The sequence below is a fragment of the Mobula hypostoma genome, chromosome 9 (genome assembly GCF_963921235.1).
Source record: "Mobula hypostoma chromosome 9, sMobHyp1.1, whole genome shotgun sequence".
NCBI classification, from domain to species: Eukaryota; Metazoa; Chordata; class Chondrichthyes; order Myliobatiformes; family Myliobatidae; genus Mobula; species Mobula hypostoma.
In genome coordinates this window covers 48,632,482-48,646,844 of record NC_086105.1, presented here as the reverse complement: position 1 = coordinate 48,646,844, position 14,363 = coordinate 48,632,482, and the positions used below count along the sequence as shown (strand labels likewise).

Below are 14,363 nucleotides of genomic sequence, written 5' to 3'. Positions count from 1 at the left end.
ATACTTGTGCGTTGGTGTGTCTGCGTCGCCCTGCAATTCCGGCACATTGCGCATGTGCACACACCTGCCCATGCAAGGCTTCATGGTCATGGTAGTCTTTTTCGGGGTAAACAAGTCTAAAGCAAACGTCTTTTTTCGTAAGAGCGAAATGTGTCCTCCATAATTTCGGAGGTCTGTAAAGCTTTATAGAAAGCATTGCAGCCAGAGTTCCTTCCCTGCCCTTCAGTCACCCAATGGGAAGCTATTGCAGCGTAGGAGGAAATGCGATGTTACCAAGTGGACCAATCACAGTTGTTGCGGTCTGCATTGCCGCGACGCGTAATTATATTTTGGGAGAAGTGCGTGTCAGGCTACGGCGTAGGGATCCGCGTAGGCCCTGCGTAGGGTTCGCGACTACGCCGTACCTACAGCGTCAATTTGACACAGAAGTATATATCAGCCTTTATCTAGAACCCAATAACATCCATTTTAAATATACCCAATGACCTAGCCTCCACAGCTAACTGTGGCAATTAATTCCACAGATTCACCATCGTCTGGCTAAAGAAGCACTTCCTCATCTCTGGTCTAAATGGACGTCCTTATATTCTGAGGATGTGCAGTCTGTTCTTGGACTCCCCCACTATCGGAAACAGACTTTCAAATGCCACTCTATCTAGGCCTTTCAACATTATACAGTGGCGGACCCGCACTCACCAGTGCTGTACCAGTGTAAACCCGTCCATACAGTAGACACGTTATGCAGCAGATGACCTGTCCTCACCAGTACTAAAGCAATGACCTATACCCTGTAATCCTGTATCCACAATACACAGACGGTGACAGCCTTTCATACTGTACCCAATTATACAGAACTGTACGTACCAGCATTGAATTCACATAGCACTTATCAGTGAACCTACTAGCCCTATAACTCAATGCTACACCGTGTACCATCTGCCTACATCAGTGTTACACAATAGGACAAATAGATGCCAGCTAGTGCCCACACTGAGAGCAGGAAGCTATTGCCGAGCCTCCCCGCCCAGTTACCTGTGCTCCTTGTGTTCCAACAGCTGGCAGTCCCGGCACGTCAGCCGATCGCAGGTCTCACAGAAAAGCTTAAGCTGCTCCTGTCTGTGAACGGGGCAGAAGAGCATCCGCTGGTTGGACACACTGACCGCCTCTGAGGAAACAGAAATGGAGGAGAAAACAATGTCACAATTAACGCTTCCCATCTGTGACCAATTCCAGTTGACCAGGGAAAGGATTCAGTGTTTATGTACAAATAACCCCTATTTACAGATAACATTTCAGAATAGTTAAGAGGACACATGCTCCAGGTAAGTTCGCAGCACAGATATAGGCCCTATATCTCAACTAGTCCATGGCAACAAAAATGTCCCATCCAAGTCTCATTTTTCAGCACTTGGCCCATATCTTTCTAAAGCAGGGGTTTGCAACCTGGGGTCCTCTATCCATAAACACTAGAGATTCTGCAGATGCTGGAAATCCAGAGCAACACACAAAAATGCTGGAGGAACTCAGCACGTCAGGTAGCATCTATGCAGAGGAATAAATAGTCGGCGTTTCGGGCCGAGACCCTTCATCAAGACACCTTACCTGTTCAATTGTCCTTCAAAGGTTGTCACTGTATCTACCTCAATGACTTCTGCTCATAGCATATTCCACAGACAATCCACACCTGTGTAAAAAAAAATTTGCCCCTCGAGTTGCCCCTATTTGCCCACTCACCTTAAATCTATTGTACACCTTCCAGTCCTTGATTTCCCAACCCCAACAAAAACACTGAGTGTATCCACTCTATCTACGTCCCCTCATCTGATCTCAAAGAGGTGTAACAAATCATAAATAAGTCTAATAAGGTTAAGGCACCATCACATACACTCAGAGGCCACTTTACTAAGTACCTCCTGTACCTAATAAAGTGACCATTGATTCAGTCTTCCGGTGCTGTAGCCCATCCACTTCAAAGTTTGACATGTGTGTTCAGAGATGCTTTCTGCACATCACTGTTGTAATGCATAATAATTTGAGTTACTGTCACCTTCTTGTCAACTGGAACCACTCTGCCTGTTCTCCTCTGACCTCTCCCATTAACAAGGCATTTTCTCCCACAGAACTGCCATTCACTGGATGATTTTTGTTTATGCACAATTCCCTGTTGTGCATGAAAATCTCAAGAGACCATCAGTTTCTGAGATACTCAAACCACCCTGTCTGGCACCAACAATAATTCCACGGTCAAAGTCACTTAGATCACATTTCCTCCCCAGTCTGACCTCTGGTTTGAACAACAATTGAACTTCTTGACCCATGTCCGAATGCTTTTATGCATTCAGTTGTCACATGATTGGCTGGTTAACATACAGGGGTACCTAATAAACTGACCACTGAGTGTATGTAACAATGCAAAACAACTTTGTCTGTCCTCAACGACTATGCACAGTGCTATCAAGTCACAAAAACTCAATAATGTTGCTTATTTATGATGTTCAGATTTACTTTCACCAGGAACATCTTGTTCCAAAGTTCACTGCAACCTTGCTTCAAATATGAACTCCAAAGCAAAGATGAGAGTGACATTAAGCCAACAGTTAACTGAATGTGTTATCTCTAAAATTAGACAACCAGAATCAATGGGAAAAACTCTGTGGGGTGAAATTATACCAAACACAGCTGAAATGGTTACAGTTTTTGGCACACAATCATCTCAGCCCCAAGTCTAACTATCATTGCTGTTTCCCCCCTGCCCCCATTAACAAATTATAAGCTATGAAGTTTCATGAGGAATGCACAGCATTTTGTTCCATTCAAAGATCCTTGGCTTAAAACGATTATAGCCAAGATGGCCTCACAATATTCAGGTTTGGGATGAATAACCATCACTGGAGTGCCAGTAAACGACCACCTCATATACGTCGACTGCGCCTCTTCCTATAGATGCTGCTTGGCCTGCTGCGTTCACCAGCAACTTTGATGTATGTTGCTTGAATTTCCAGCATCCGCAGAATTCCTGTTGTTTACCTCATATAAGAGTCTAGGATTCAGATTCATTTATCAGATACATATCGAAACATACAGTAAAACACATTGTTTGTGTTAACAACCAACACACCCAAGGATGTGCTGGGGCAAGCCTACAAGTGTTGCCACACATTCTGGCACCAACATAGCATGCCAACAATGTTTGGCAGAACAACACAGAACACAACAATAGCAAAGCAAGACCTGTTCCTCCCTCTCAACGCAATCCTCTAACCCTAGGAAAGCAGTCTTCGGCCTCCCACACTCGGTGATTCACGAACATTGGGCCTTCAAATTCCCCAGTGGGCTCACAGCTTCACTTGGCATTTAATGGCACTACCCTCACCATGCACTCCACAATCGTCATTCCGGTAACTACCATGACTACAAACTTAATCTAATCTAGCCATCTAAATGCTCTAGTTACAAAAGCCGTTCAGAAGTTGACTATTGCTCAATCACCCCTGAATTAAACAAAGCTTCTCCATCATCAGTGATGGTCCTCACTGCTTGAACGAGTGTATTTACAGCAGTTCCTCACAGTCCCAGGCAGAGCAGGCTACTTGACTGACACATCATAGACCTTGTTGATCACCTATTCCACCAACATGGTAACTATGTATACCATGTACAGAATGCACCAGCTCGTCAACCTCCCTCAACAATCCACCTTACCGCAGCTGTGCCAGCTGAAAATTGTCACCTTTGCATCGGCCCCTCCCAACAGCCCTGTGAAGCCACTACGAGGGCAGGAAAGTTCAAGCTCCAGTTCAGTTTATTGTCATTCAGCTGTACACATGTATACCGCCAAGTGAAACAACATTCCTCTTAAACCAGGGTGCAGAACACAGTACATACAACTCATACACATAACACTAACAAGTAATAAGGTGCATATACAAGTTAAAAACTAAACAGAATAACACTACTGACGCTTCACACGAGACAGTGTGATGAGATTCATACGCGGCAGTAGGGAGCTTAGAAGTCTTACAGTCTGGGGGAAGAAGCTGTTTCCCATCCTAACAGTTCTTGTCCTAATGTTACAGTACCTGATGGTAGGGGGTCAAAGAGATTGTTCGATGGATGGGAGAGATCATCGACAATTTAAGCACCCTGTGCATGCAGCATTCCCGATTAACATCTCTAATGAAGAGACTCTGATGACCCTCTCAGGAGTCCTCACAATCCTTCGCAGGGACTTGTGGTCAGATGCCTTGAAATTCCTGACGCAGTTGGTCAGAACACACTCAATGGCACTGCTGTAAAAATTGGTTAAAATGGTGGGTGCGGGGGGGGGGTGTGGAGCCTCACTCACCTCACTCTCCTCAGGAAGTGGAGACACTGCTGCACTTTCTTGACCAAAAAGATGGTGTTGAGGGACCAACTGAGATTGTCCACTCCTAACTCTCTTCACGGAGGAACTGTTTATGTGCAGTGAGGAGTGGTCAGCCTGTACCTTCCTAAAATCCGCAGTCATCTCTTTGGTCTCATCCACGTTGAGACTGAAGTTATTGTGCTCACGCCATTCAACCTCCTCTCTGTACGCCGTCTCATCTTCAGTGTTGACGAGGCCACTGTGGTGTCATCAGTGAACTTGATGATTTGGTTTGAACTGGATCTAGCAGGGCAGTCACGCGTCAGCAGCAACAAGCTGAGCACTCAGGCCTGAGGAGTGTCCGTGCCAAGCATGATGGATCCAGAGGTGTTTCTGCCAACACGCACTGACTATGTCCTTTCTGTCGAGAAGTCCAGGATCCGGTTACAGAGAGAAATGTTGAGACCCAACAAGGACAGTTTACTCACCAGCGTCTGAGGGACGATCGCATTAAACGTCAGGCTCAAGTCAATGAACAGCATTCTGGCACCATTTTCCTGATGGGACAGGACAGAGTGGAGAGCAGTGGCTATGGCATCATCAGTAACCAACTAGAGTGATAAGTGAACTGGAAAAGGTCTAATGTAGCAGGAAGATGGGATTTAATGCGATCCATAACCAGCCGCTCACAGCACTTCATTATTGCTGAGCTCAGTACCACTGGACAGTAGTAACTACCGCCCTGCTGGGCACCCGGATGATGGTGACTGCCATGAAACCCGAGGGGACAGTGGACTGTTCAAGAGAGATGTTGAAGATGAGCGTTAGAACCTCAGTTAACTGGGCTGCACAGTCCTGTCAGCACACGACCAGGTATGTTATCAGGCCCCACAGCTTCACATGGGTTGACCTTGGCTATGGTCTTCCTCATATCGGCTGCGGCCAGACAGAGTGGCTGCTTTGTGTGAGGTGGGGATGGGGGAGCCTTCCTCGCCGGCACATGTTACGTGCATCAAACCAAATGTAAAAGACATTCAGCCTATCAAAAAGAGGTGTTTTCAATGTTCGCATTCAAATTTAAGTTTATTGTCACCAACACAAGAAAATCTGCAGATGCTGGAAATCCAAGCAAGACACATAAAATGCCGGAGGCAATCAGCAGGCCAGGCAGCATCTATGGAAAAGAGTACACAGTCGACGTGTCAAGCCGGGTCCTTTTCTCAGGACAGTTGATGTTTCAGGCTGTGTCCTTTCATCAGGTCTTGATGAAGGGTCCCAGCTTGAAAAGTCGACTCCTTATTCCTTTCCATAAATGCCTCCTAACCTGTGATTTTCATTTACTGCTTATGAGTGGAGATCAGAAATGAACTGGAGCAGATGTTGGTCTAACATATCTGGAAATGCTAAATTGTACATTTACCTGGAGACACATCCTCCTTCTGTCTCACGGTGTGGTCTTTTGTAAACTTGACTCTCTGGTGAGCCTCGATGCAGGTTTTACAAAGCCACTCGAGACACTCGACACAGAAACCATTGGCCTCAGCATTGTCCTCACAGCTTGTGCAGACCTGAGCAAAAGGAAAGCAGCCAGTGGTTATTATCCTTGGAGAAAAGTGCCCCTGAACTCATTGCCTGTGTGGTTCCAGGAACCGAATATATTCTCTTGAGAATAGTTCCACAATGCCAACTCTTGCATCTCCTCTGTATACAAAGCAGGAGTCACCCATTCAGCCCCTCAAGCCAGCAGGACAAATACATGGATCAGAAAGGTCTGGATTTGCCAAACACTGGCAAATGGGACTAGCTTTGAGGAGGCATCTTGGTCAGCATGAAACAATGGGCTGAACGGCCTATTTCCATTCTGTATAACCCTATGAACTCTATGAACATTAAGGCATGGGCTCAAGATCTCTTATACCTGCTCAACCATTCAATGTTATTATATCCTTATTTACATCTTGCCTAAGAAAAAGGGCATCCACTGCCACATACTTCTTCACCACCGCAAGAAAGATTAGGACAATGAAAGATTGCTGAGGCAGTTGTAATGTTATTAAAAAAGATACTGACTAACAAAGTTTTCCTGCTCTTCTTCTTCAAATAGTGTCGTGGGATATTTCTATCTTCCTGAGAGAGCAATTAGGCCCTTGGATGAAAATCTTATGCAACAGAGTGCACCTCAGATTGTACTAAGTGCTAGACAAGGGAGTACAACCAATAGTGAGTGAGTGAGTGAGTGAGTGAGAGTGTGAGAGTGTGAGAGAGAGTGAGAGAGTGAGAGAGTGAGAGAGAGTGAGAGAGTGAGAGAGTGAGAGAGTGAGAGAGAGTGAGAGAGTGAGAGAGTGAGTGAGTGAGTGAGAGAGAGAGAGAGAGTGAGTGAGAGAGTGAGAGAGAGAGAGTGAGTGAGAGAGTGAGAGAGAGAGAGAGAGAGAAAGAGAAAGAGAAAGAGAAAGAGAAAGAGAAAAAGAGAAAGAGAAAGAGAAAGAGAGAAAGAGAAAGAGAAAGAGAAAATTTCTGATCTGGGACCCTTTGCCAGTGAGGTTCATCGATAATACAGCACCTAAAATGTTCACTGTGGTGCTGCCTGGCCTGCTGTTTCCAACACTCAGATTTTATTTCAGAATTCCAGCACCTTGCAACGACTTAATCCTTATTTTCTCCTACCAGATAACCGGCAGTTGGCAGAAAAGAAACAATAAATATATACAAGTCCTCCCAGGTTGCAAAAATTCAACTCGTAATCAGCCAGTACATACTAACAAGCATTTAAGTGACTGGCAGGATAGTTCTGCCCACTGAGGCAAAACTGCAGGCTTCTTCTACCCCATGGGAACTCGGTACATAGTCACATTTCTGACTTGTGAACTGTTTGCATTACGCTAAATTCATAGGAACAGAACCCTGCAGTGACCTGGGGAAGACCATATTAAAAAGTGCAAGGTTCAGAAATCTTCAAAAGAAGTTTCAAAAAGTCAATGAGTGGAACATCACATCAGGGAAATGGTCAGTTAGGTCATCACTAGGAGGACAGCATGGAATTTGGGTATTTTAAATGCGTATCACATTAACCTTGAGCTTCTTCACTGCCAAACCCACCTGGCCACTGTTCATTCCCAATGACTCTCTTTGCAAATTTAAGATTTAAAAAAAATGCTTACAGATCACAATGTTCCAACCAGCAAGCAAAACAGACCTAATGACAGTCACACATCCTGCTTGACATCCTGATCAACTGCTTCATCACCCATCCATTTCCTGGTAACTCTTTCAGCTCCAAAACACTGCCTCAGCTTCCCCCACTAAAGGACTTGAATGGAAAAAAGGCAGCAGAAAGAATGCAGTCAGCATGTGGAAAAAGAAACTTGCATCACTGTACTGCACTTTTATAAACTCGGGATTTCGAAAAAGCCGTTTACATCTAGAAAGCTGATGCTGAAGTGTAGTGGTTATTGGAATATAACAAAATGTAGTAGCCATTTTACACAGTACAAGTTCTCACAAACAGTAACAACCAAACAATTATTCTTGCGTTGTTGGTTGGGGATTAAATACTGACCAGGATATCCACTTCGTTAACATAATGTGCTTTTTTTATGTCTAAAAAGAGGGCAGTGGCTTGGTTTAACATTTCACCCAAAAGGTTACACCCTGCTCCACCCAACCATTCACCACACCTACAATCAATTGGCAAAGCAGAGAGCCCACAAAACCGCCCCCAGCGATGTACTGTACCCACTAGCACACCCCTGGCAATGCACCAAATCCCATAAAACTAGCTCTAGTGACTCATTACTCCTTCAGTATTGTAGTAGAATATCTGCCTAATACTCACCACTGGTTCACCTCTGGAACGGGACTTCTTTGGTCACTGAGGTTATGATAATGTGAAAAGCTCAGTGATAAAACAGATATTCCTACAGCTCACTCTCAGTGGAACAAAAGCCTTTTGTCTTCCGAATACCTTGCAAACTATGTCCACAAAACACACACGAGATTTCTGCACTGGCCAACATCAGGACTGTGCTTTAAGTGCGTCAACTTACGCCAGCATCGCCGACTGCACTCAATACCGTACTACAGTCTTCAATTCACCTCAGCCCCGAGAGCTACAAGTTATCACATGGGTCACAGAGCGACAATGTACTTAAAAATGAAGTGCAGCTTTTTGGACTGATGTAAAATAAATCACTGCATGCCATACTGCTGAGAAATGATGCAAGATCATTTGGAGCTGAGTACATTTACAAAAGAGTCAACCCTTTCTAATCAACTGAGCCACCCTGCAGTCTATTCATCTCCAGTCAAATGGGGTTAAAAGCTCACCCTAGATTGCTGCAATGCTGGGAAGAAATGGCAACAGATTCTGCTACATCTAGCTGAAACCCAGCCTGATCTGGCAGAATGCAAGTCAGCTATGTTGGCTGGAATGGAGGTTTTGGCCAGTTAATATTGGGCACGAAACTACACCACAACAATTGCCCTATTCTGAAAGCTGCTTGGGGACTTCACTGAGAGGAATCACAGGATGGCAGGGTGAGTTGAGTCAAAATTAAACTGCTACAGCAGGAGCAGCTTCTCAGCACTGAACTAAAAGAATGCAGGATTTACCTTCAAACTCTCCACATGGTCACAGATATGCTTCCTTAGTATATCCTGTCCTCTCGCACATTAGACAAAGTTTTAAGTGGGAAGCAGCAGATAATCTAAGGTACGGGACTGAGCATAGATATCAACTGTCATTCAGCTGATTTGGAGGGACGATAGGTGTCAGGCATTTCACCTCCTCAAGCCTAAACCACCATACAGTAAGATATTGACCAATCGTCACAGCTACTCTGTCCATGATTCATTCTTCCCTCTGAGCATTTTGGGTTCACCTCCCTCTGCAGCACTTGAGGACAAAAAAAGATCTAGGCTGACACTTCAACGCAATTTTCTGGACAAGATACTAAATGATCATTTTGGACCATTTTTGTTAAAGAGCTGGGAATTCAACCCCAGTTTCTTGGCCATTATTATCTCTCAACCAACAGTACTCACAACTCCTGACCATCACTACATTGCTGTTTGTGGGAGCTTACTACCTGGAAATAGGCTAGCCTGCCAGCAACATCGCAACAGTGCCTACACTTCCAACAAAATAGTTCACTTCAGCACAACTACTCAGGAATGATGCCAATTCTGAGTGATTTGAGAGGTTGAACAGCACAGAAACAGACACTTTAGTCTACCACATCTATGCTGCCCATCTTGTTGAGCTGAGAACCAAACTGGGAATGATAGTCCAAAAATGAACATGAGGGGGCATAGTTTTTAAAGGTGCTTGGAAGTAGGTACGGGGGGACATCAGAGGTAAGATTTTCCACACAGAGAGTGGTGGGTGCGTGGAATGCACTGCCAGCCATGGTGGTAGAGGCGGATACAATAGGGTCTTTTAAGAGACTCTTAAATAGGTACATGGAGCTCAGAAAAGTAGAGAGGGCTATGCAGTAGAGAAATTTTAGGCAGTTTCTAGAAGAGGTTACATTGTAGGCCGAAGGGCCTGTAATGTGCTGTAGATTTCATAGAAACATAGAAAACGTACAGCACAATACAGGCCCTTCGGCCCACAAAGTTGTGCCGAACATGTCCCCTACCTTAGAAATTACTAGGGTTACACATAGCCCTCTATTTTTCTAAGCTCCATGTACCTATCCAAAAGTCTCTTAAAACACCCTATCGTATCCGCCTCCATCACCATTGCCAGCAGCCCATTCCATGCACTCACCACTCTCTGCGTAAAAAACTTACCCCTGACATCTCTTCTGTACCTACTCCCAAGCACTTTAAACCTGTGCCCTCTTGTGGCAGCCATTTCAGCCCTGTGAAAAAGCCTCTGACTATCTACACAATCAATGCCTCTCATCATCGTATACACCTCCATCAGGTCACCTCTCATCCTCCGTCACTCCAAGGAGAAAAGGCCAAGTTCACTTAACCTGTTTTCATAAGGCATGCTTCACAATCCAGGCAACATCCTTGTAAATCTCCTCTGCACCCTTTCTATGGCTTCCACATCCTTCCTGTAGTGAGGCGACCAGAACTGAGCACATTACTCCAAGTGGGGTCTGAACAGGATCCTATATAGCTACAACATTACCTCTCGGCTTCTAAATTCAATTCCACGATTGATGAAGGCCAATACACTGTATGCCTTCTTAACCACAGAGTCAACCTGCGCAGCTGCTTTGAGTGTCCTATGGATTCGAAGCCCAAGATCCCTCTGATCCTCCACACAGCCAAGAGTCTTACCATTAATACTATAATCTGCCATCATATTTGACCTACCAAAATGAACCACTTCACACTTATCTGGGTTGAATTCCATCTGCCACTTCTCAGCCCAGTATTCCATCCTATCAATGTCCTGCTATAATTTCCGACAGCCTCCACACTATCCACAACACCCCAGCCTTTGTGTCATTAGCAAACTTACTAACCCATCCCTCCACTTTCTCACCAAGGTCATTTATAAAAACCACGAAGAGTAAGGGTCCCAGAACAGATCCCTGAGACACAGCACTGGTCACCAACCTCCATGCAGAATATGACTTGTCTATGACCACTGTTTGCCTTCTGTGGGCAAGCCAGTTCTGGATCCACAAAGCAATGTCCCCTTGGATCCCATGCCTCCTTATTTTCTCAATAAGCCTGGCATGGGGTACCTTATCAAATGCTTTGCTGAAATCCATATACACTACATCTACTGCTCTTCCTTCATCAATGTGCTTAGTCACATCCTCAAAAAAGTCAATCAGGCTCATAAGGCACGACCTGCCCTTGACAAAGCCATGCTGACTATTCCTAATCATATTATACCTCTCCAAATGTTCTTAAATCCTGCCTCTCAGGACCTTCTCCATCAACTTACCAATCACTGAAATAAGAATCACTGGTCTATAATTTCCTGGGCCATCTCTACTCCCTGTCTTGAATAAGGGAACAACATCCACAACCCTCCAATCCTCCGGAACTTATCCTGTCCCAATTGATGATGCAAAGATCATCGCCAGAGGCTCAGCAATCTCCTCCCTCACCTCCCACAGTAGCCTGGGGTACATCTCATCTGGTCCCAGCGACTTATCCAACTTGATGCTTTCCAAAAGCTCCAGCACATTCTCTTTCTTAATATCTACATGCTCAAGCTTTTCAGTCCGCTGCAAGTCATCACTACAATCACAAGATCCTTATCCACAGTGAATACTGAAGTACTCATTAAGCACCTCTGCTACTTCCTCTGGTTGTATACACACTTTCCCACTGTCACACTTGATAGGACCTATTATTTCACTTCTTATCCTCTTGTTCTTCACATACTTGTAGAATGCCTTGGGGTTTTCCTTAATTCTGCCCGCCAAGGCCTTCTCATGGCCCATTCTGGCTCTCCTAAATTCCTTCTTAAGCTCCTTCCTGTTAGTCTTATAATCTGCTAGATCTCTAACATTACCTAGCTCTCTGAACCTTTCGTAAGCTCTTCCTTTCTTCTTGACTAGATTTACAAAAGCCTTTGTACGCCACGGTTCCTATACCTTACCATAACATCCCTGTCTCATTACCTATGCAGAACTCCACACAAATATCCCCTGAACATTTGCCTCATTTCTTCTGTACCTTTCCCTGAGAACATCTGTTCCCAATTTATGCTTCCAAGTTCCTGCCTGATAGCGTCATAATGCCCGTTACTCCAATTAAACGCTTTTCTAACTTGTCTGTTCTTACCTCCCTGCAATGCTATTGTAAAGGAGATAGAATTATGATCACTATCTCCAAAATGCTCTCCCACTGAGAGATCTGACATCTGACCAGGTTCATTTCCCAATACCAAGTCAAGTACAGCCTCTCCTCTTGTAGGCTTATCTACATATTGTGTCAAGAAACCTCCCTGAACACACCTAACAAACTCCACCCCATCTAAAACCCTTGCTCTAGGGAGATGCCAATCAATATTTGGGAAATTAATATCTCCCACCACAACAACTCTGTTATTATTACACCTTTCCAGGATCTGGTTCCCTATCTGCTCCTCAATATCCCTGTTACTATTGGGTGGTCTATAAAAAACACCCAGGAGAGTTACTGACCCCTTCCCGTTCCTAACCTCCACCCACAGAGACTCCATAGACAATCCCTCCATGACGTCCACCTTCTCTGCAGCCGTGACACTATCTCTGATCAACAGTGCCATGCCCCCACCTCTTCTGCCTCCCTCCCTGTCCTTTCTGAAACATCTAAAACCCGGCACTTGAAGTAACCATTCCTGTCCCTGAGCCATCCAAGTCTCTGTAATGGCCACAACATCATAGCTCCAAGTACCGATCCACGCTCTAAGCTCATCCACTTTGTTCACAATACTCCTTGCGTTAAAATAGACATCTCAAACCGTTGGTCTGAGTGCGCCCCTTCTCTCTCATCTGCCTATCCTCCCTCACACAGTCTCCAAGCTTTCTCTATTTATGAGCCAACCGCCTCTTCCCCAGTCTCTTCAGTTCGGTTCACCCCCCAACAATTCTAGTTTAAACTCTCCCCGGTAGCCTTAGCAAACCTCCCGGCCAGGATATTGGTCCCTCTGGGATTCAAGTGTGACCCATCCTTTTTGTACAGGTCGCACCTGCCCCAAGAGAGATCCCAATGATCCAGAGATCTGAATCCCTGCACCCTGCTCCAATCCCTCAGCCACACATTTATCCTCCACCTCATTCTATTCCTATACTCACTGTCACGTGGCACAGGCAGTAATCCCAAGATTACTACCTTTGTGGTCCTGCTTCTCAACTTCCTTCTTAACTTCCTGTAGTCTATTTTCAGGACCTCTTTCCTTTTCCTACCTATGTCATTGGTACCAATATGTACCACGACCTCTGGCTGCTCTCCCTCCCACTGCAGGATATCTTGGACACGATCTGAAACACCTGGCACCTGGGAGGCAAACTACCATCCAAGCCTTGTAAAACAGAGCTTCCCATTGGAGACACAAGAGATGGCAGATGCTGGGATCTGGAGCAATGATCAGCTTGCTGGAGGAACTGAATGGGTCAGGCAGCATCTGTGAAGGGACAGGAACTGCTGACATTTCAGGTCAAAATGTCACATCAGATTTTGCAAAGATTGCCCTATTTAAGTGTTAACAATTGTCACAATAATATAATATAAAATAATATACACACACATATACATATATGCATTCATACATATCGAATTGACTATTTCTTACATCCTTCACATATATGAGGAGTAAAAATCCTGACGGTACATACATACATACATATAAAAAGTATTCACCCTCCTTGGAAGTTTTTATATTTTATGTTTTAAACACTGAATCAGTGGATTTAATTTGGCTTTTTGATACTGATCAACAGAAAAAGACTCTTTCACGACAAAGTGAAAACAAATCTCTACACAGTTATCTAAATTAATTACAAATATAAAACATAAAATAATTAATTGCAGAAGCATTCACCCTCTTCACATCAGCATTTAGTAGATGCACATTTGGCAACTATTACTGCCAGGAGTCTACCAGCTTTGCACGTCTGGACACTGCAATTTTCCCCAGTCTTCTTTGCAAAACTGCTCAAGCTCTGTCAGATTGCATGAGGATTGTGAATGAACAGCCCTTTTCAAGTCCAGCCACAAATTCGCAATTGGATTTTCACTCTGACTTGGCCACTGCAGGACAATAATTTTGTTGTTTTTAAGCCATTCCTGTGTAGCTTTAGCTATATGCTTGGGGTCATTGTCTTGCTGGAAAACAAATCTTCTCCCAAGTCTCAGTTCTCTGGCAGATGGCATCAAATTTTCCTCCAGAATTTCCCTGTATTTTGCTACATTCATTTTACACTCTACCTTCACAAGCCTTCCAGGGCCTGCTACAGTGAAGTATCTCCACAGCAAGATACAACCACCATCATGCTTCATGGTAGGGATGGTGTGTTTTTGATGATGTGCTGTGTTTGGCTTACACCATACACAGCATTTA

At 44.6% G+C, this 14,363-nt stretch overlaps 1 protein-coding gene across 1 annotated transcript in view; it reads right to left on the bottom strand.

The window, feature by feature from the left end:
* The window catches only part of LOC134351709 (transcription intermediary factor 1-alpha-like), a 163,748-nt gene that overhangs the window by 44,582 nt on the left and 104,803 nt on the right, over positions 1–14,363 (bottom strand). The window contains exons 3-4 of the mRNA XM_063058260.1: positions 5,766–5,913; positions 1,033–1,165 (exon numbers count right to left, since the gene is read on the bottom strand). Of these exons, the coding sequence (XP_062914330.1) occupies positions 1,033–1,165; positions 5,766–5,913 (281 nt within the window). The remainder of the gene's footprint in view (positions 1–1,032; positions 1,166–5,765; positions 5,914–14,363) is intronic.